This window comes from Silurus meridionalis, chromosome 5 (genome assembly GCF_014805685.1).
Source record: "Silurus meridionalis isolate SWU-2019-XX chromosome 5, ASM1480568v1, whole genome shotgun sequence".
Lineage (NCBI taxonomy): Eukaryota > Metazoa > Chordata > Actinopteri > Siluriformes > Siluridae > Silurus > Silurus meridionalis.
In genome coordinates, this window is record NC_060888.1 from 11067189 (window position 1) to 11073025 (window position 5837).

Here is a 5837-nt window from a genome sequence, read left to right on the forward strand (position 1 = left end):
TTTCCTCCATTCTCATTTTTTTGTGATTTCGTCTGCAGAGAGGCTCGAACACGCAATGATCCGAGTTTTGCTCTGTCTTCGGGAATCAATAGTGTGTTGAAACTGGAACAACCAGTCAAGAGGCAAGTGAAAAGCGCAGTCTATGCTCACAAGACAGAAGTGTCATCAGGTACCGTGGGTCAGACAAGCAGCTCAAACTGTGAGTTGGATGATGTGGATAAGACCTGCCCAATTCATAAAAACCCCACCCTCTCAAACGTTGCAGAGGTTTTAGGAGCAAACCTTTAGACGAGCGCAAAACATTCCTTAAGGAGAAAGGGGTTTGCTACAGGTGTTGTGCTACTACCACTCATCTGGCTAGGGATTGTAAAGTAGCTATTAAATGTAAGGAATGTAGCAGTGATGCTCATGTTGCAGCACTTCACCCAGGACCACCACCTTTAACTTTATCTGAGCATGGCGGGGAGGGAGAGATAGACAGACCTCAACCTGCTGTCACTTCCAAATGTACGGAGGTTTGTGGTTATGGTAAAAATTCACGATCCTGCTCGAAGATTTGCTTAGCTAAGGTTTACCCAGCAGGCCACCCAGAAGAAGTGATCAAGCTTTATGTGATCTTGGACGACCAGAGCAATAGATCGCTCGCTAGAACCAAGTTCTTCGACTTGCTGCATGTCAAAGGAGAGAGCTCAACATACACCCTACGAACCTGTGCAGGTGTGACAGAGACGGCAGGGAGGAGAGCCACAGGGTTTGTTATAGAGTCCTTAGATGGAGCAACAAAGGTGAAATTGCCAACTTTGATCGAATGCAACAATATGCCGGATGACAGGGCAGAGATACCAACTCCTGACGCAGCATGCTGGCACACTCATCTAAAGCCAGCATTGCATTCCTCCATTGGATCCAGAAGCCCAAATTCTTCTTCTTTTGGGTCGTGACATTCTTCAGGTTCATAAAGTACGGGAGCAACGTAATGGACCTAATAACGCACCCTTTGCGCACAGACTAGACCTGGGCTGGGTCATAGTAGGAGACGTCTGCTTAGGATCTGTTTACAGGCCTGCAGTACTTAGTACTTACCACACTCATGTACTTGATAACGGACGTCCTTCTCTACTTCCTCCATGTCCTAACAAACTCAGCATCAAGGAGAAAATTGACATCAAGCCTCTGCCTGAAGTATATTTGGCATGTGACACTTTCATCTTTGATGACTACGTAATAGGAGATACCATCTTTGAGAGTTCAAAGGATGATAACAAAGTCGGATTGTCCATTGAAGACAGGCACTTTCTGGACATCATGGATAGAGAGATGTTCATGGATGAGAGCAATAGCTGGGTTGCACCACTCCCATTTAGAACACCTCGTCAGCGACTCCCTAATAATAGAGACCAGGTATTAACACGCCTATCCTCTCTTCTGCGCACACTGGAAAAAATACCTGAGATGAAGTCTCATTTTGTTACCTTCATGCAGAACATCTTCGACCGTGACCATGCCGAGGTAGCTCCTCCTCTTCAAGAAGGCCAGGAATGTTGGTATTTACCTATCTTTGGTGTATACCACCCACAGAAGCCTGGCCAGATCAGAGTTGTCTTCGACTCCAGTGCGCAAGAACAGGGCATCTCCTTGAACAATGTTCTTCTCTCTGGTCCAGACTTAAATAATAGCCTCTTAGGAGTCTTACTGCGCTTCAGAAGGGAGCTGGTAGCTGTAACTGCAGACATTGAGCAGATGTTTCACAGCTTCGTTGTGAAAGAGGAAGATAGAGACTTCCTTCGTTTTCTTTGGTTCCAGGACAATGACACCAGCAACGACATCATTGAATATTGTATGAGGGTGCACGTGTTCGGAAATAGTCCATCTCCTGCCGTAGCCATTTATGGTCTTCGACGAGCAGCAGCTTATGACGAGAAGGAGTATGGTTCAGACGCCAAACACTTTGTAGAAAGAGAATTCTATGTCGACGATGGACTTCTGTCAACACCCACAGCTGCGGAAGCAATCGACCTGTTGACAAGAACAAAGGAGATGCTGGCCACTTCGAATTTGAGACTGCACAAGTTCGCTTCTAAAAGCAAGGAGGTAATGAACGCATTCCCAATCGAAGATCATGCAAGGGGACTCAAGGATCTCAAATTGGAAGTTGACCCCACTCCCATCCAACGTAGTCTTGGACTTAGCTGGGATGTGAAGAGAGACATATTCACCTTTCGTGTAACAGACATCCAGAAGCCCTTTACTCGCAGAGGGATACTTGCTACTGTCAACAGTCTCTTCGACCCGCTTGGGTTCGTTGCCCCTATCATCATTGAAGGAAAATTCATATTGCGAGAACTCTCAGGTGAGGCTCTTGACTGGGACTCTTCTCTCCCTGAAGATAAGGAAGAACGATGGAATGCATGGAGGAAATCCTTACAAGATCTCAAACAGCTGGAGATTCCCAGACCGTATGTCCATACTACCCTCTCTATAGCTCTGAGAAAGTTACTTCACATTTTCTCAGATGCTTCTGTCAGAGCGATTGCAGCAGTGGCATATCTTCGTGTAATTAATGAAGGAGGAGCGTGTCACACTGGATTCGTTCTAGGGAAGGCAAAGTTGGCTCCACAAGTTGCTCATACAATTCCCAGACTGGAATTAGGAGCTGCAGTTCTAGCTGCAGAGTTAGCAGAGACAATTATAAATGAGTTGGACTTCTCTTTAGATGCCGTGGAGTTTTACACAGACAGCAGAGTTGTCCTGGGATATATCTATAACCAGACAAGACGCTTCTACGTATATGTAGCCAACAGGGTTCAGCGTATCCGCAAAGTGTCAAGCCCAACACAATGGCATTATGTATCAACGAAGCATAACCCTGCAGACCATGCCACCCGCTCTGTTTCGGCGGCACTGTTGAGCACAACTACTTGGCTTACAGGACCCACCTTCCTGTTGCAAGTGCATCAGAATCTGCCACTGGAGGAGGAATTCGACCTCATTGGGCCAGAGTTGGATGTCGAGGTTCGTCCTCTCATTACTACCTTATCTACTGATGATTCTCATCTCGAATGTCAGCGATTCGAACGATTCTCTTCTTGGAGGTCATTAGTCAGAGCTATAGGTTCTCTCATACATGTTGCCCAGACTTACAAGTTGTCTGATGATGGAGAGAGAACCTGCAGATCGTGGCACTATTGTGCTAAACCTCGTACAGTGGAAGAGTTGTTGCAAGCAGAGGAAGTCATAATCAAGGGCGTGCAGAGGAAAGCTTACCAAGAAGAGCTTACTTGCATTACCAATGGAAATGACATTTCCAGGTTCAGTGCTCTGAGGAAACTGAACCCTTACATAGATAATAAAGGCCTTCTCAGAATAGGAGGTCGGTTAAAGCATGCAACTCTGGATCTCAAAGAGAAGTTTCCTTTGATCATTCCAGGACGCAGTCATGCTGCAAAACTACTGGTGGAGCATTACCATTAACGAGACAAGCATCAGGGTCGTGTGTTCACTGAATCCGCTATCCGCAACGTAGGGTATTGGATTGTCGGTGTCAAAAGGCTTATCAACAGCATTCTACACAAGTGTGTCATGTGCAACAAGCTTCGAGGGAAGGTAACTGAGCAGAAGATGGCAGACTTACCCATTGATCGCCTGAGCACTGAACCTCCTTTCACGTATGCCAGCAAAAGATGGGCTGTTCTTTTTACTTGTATGAGTACACGTGCCATACACATCGAGCTGATTGATTGCATGGATTCATCCACCTTTATAAATGCCTTGAGAAGGTTTTTTGCTCTGCGAGGGCCTGCTAAACAAATTCGTTCGGACTGTGGGACCAATTTTGTAGGAGCCTGTAAGGAGCTGGAAATTGTGCTAACCAATTCTGAACAGCCTAGTGTGAAGAGGTACTTGGGTGGAGAAGGTTGTTCATGGGTCTTCAATCCACCTCATGCATCCCACATGGGAGGAGCCTGGGAGCGGATGATAGGAGTCTCTAGGCGCATACTGGATTCCATGCTCCAGCAGATCAGTCCTTCTTGCCTTACACATGAAGTGTTGTCTACTCTAATGGCAGAGGTTACAGGAATTGTCAATTCAAGACCTCTTGTTCCTATTTCTTCAGACCCAGATTCACCTTTCTTGTTGACGCCAGCTCAACTCAAAAGGGTCATGCAGTCCTCTCACCTCCAGGTGACTTCAAAGAAACCGATCTCCACAGGCAGCAATGGAGACGGGTGCAACATCTTGCCAACACTTTCTGGAGTAGATGGAGGCGCGAATACCTCGCAACGCTTCAAAGCCGAAGCAAATGGCAAAAGGAACAACGAAATCTAAAAGAGGGTGATGTGGTCCTTCTTAAGGATGCTCAAGCCAAGCGCAATGAGTGGCCTATGGCCCTTGTAACCAAGACTTTCGCCAGCAGTGATGGAAAAGTGAGAACAGTTGAACTAAGAGTTGCAAGGAATGGGACAATCAAGACATTACTCAGGCCTATATCAGAGACTGTTCTTCTCATGCCAACAGAGGACTGATAAGTGTGAGGTCTTTTGTGAACATTTCCTTTATCTTAGTTAATTATATAGTGGTATCTAAACAATACCAGGCGGGGAGTGTCATGGCACGCATTTATTTGTTACCTTTATTAGCACCATCTTGTGGCAGTTTGGTTTAACAACAAAGAACGTTAATGAATGTGAGCTGTTTTCTTAGTGGTTGGTTTAGGTCATGTGACTCTTGGGTTAGAGGTTAACTAGGAAATAATTGCAGTGTTCAAGATTCTTTCCATGCAGTTGGCTTTCTGTTTCCTTTACGTTTTGTGCTTTGGAAAGGCTTTGCCTGTAAGTTGTTACCTTTTTCTTAATGCATGTATATATTTGTGGTTTATAAGTGACTGTTGGAAAATAGTTTGACTATAATGGTTATTTGTGAACATTTTGTTACAAGACATTGTAATTTTGTATGTTTCAGTTTTACAAAAAAGAGAAAGAAAAGGAAAGAACAAAACAGTAAAAACACTCAACTTTACTCCTGCGTCTGACCTTTTCTGACTCCTGTTAGCTATCTGTCGGTTTTGCGTAGATGAAACTCGCATCTGGGACAGAATAATGGCGTTTAATAAATGAGACAAACACACATAAAACTAGCTACACAAACAAACAAAAGAAATAAAGAAACTAAAAATTAAAATAAAATAAACGAAAGTTAAAATTAGGAAAGGAGGAAAAGAAAGGAAAAAGAAGAAAGAGAGAAAGGGAAAGAGGAGGGATGGAAATGCTTAAGCTTCAAAATTAAGCACACCCTAACTGGGAAATCGTCACAGGAATTTAAATTCACCTTAAGATTCAATAAGACTTAAAATGCGCATCTAAATTCGTTGGTAAAGGAAACGGTTACTTACATTGGCTTGTTGCACAAGAGTCCAGATGCGACAAAGAAATCTTTGAAGAGCCAGTTAGGGTGGGGTCAGATGTTCTTCCAGGTTCTCCTGAAGATCAAAGCAGTGGTTGTTCTTGGAAGTGAAGCTTGCTGGAAGATCTTGAAAGAAGAGGGAGTCGTTTCCAAGCTGTTTCATACGTCTGACCAACGATTGGTGGTGTTTGTGACATTTTAAGGGTCTCGAACTTCACCCATCTTTGGGGAAATGGCCAATACTATGGGTTGAAATTTTGAAGTGGGAAAAACTTCCCTTTGTTTCATGTGTTTGTGGGCATGGTTTGGACTATAAAACTTTAAAGTTTTATCTGAAGTGTATTAAGACGGTATGGTGACTTTCGTGATCCAATAAAATGTACCATTGTTTGAAAAGTAAGTTACAGATAATTTTGTGGTCATTTGGATACTAAACA

At 44.1% G+C, this 5837-nt stretch overlaps 1 protein-coding gene across 1 annotated transcript; it reads left to right on the top strand.

Moving 5' to 3' along the window:
- Positions 1-3579: 3579 nt before the first annotated feature.
- Positions 3580-4796, top strand: LOC124386162. The gene is given in 2 exon segments (XM_046849820.1): positions 3580-4144; positions 4147-4796. Coding segments are annotated over 2 exon segments (942 nt in total). The 3' UTR covers positions 4524-4796.
- The last annotated feature ends 1041 nt before the right edge of the window (positions 4797-5837 follow it).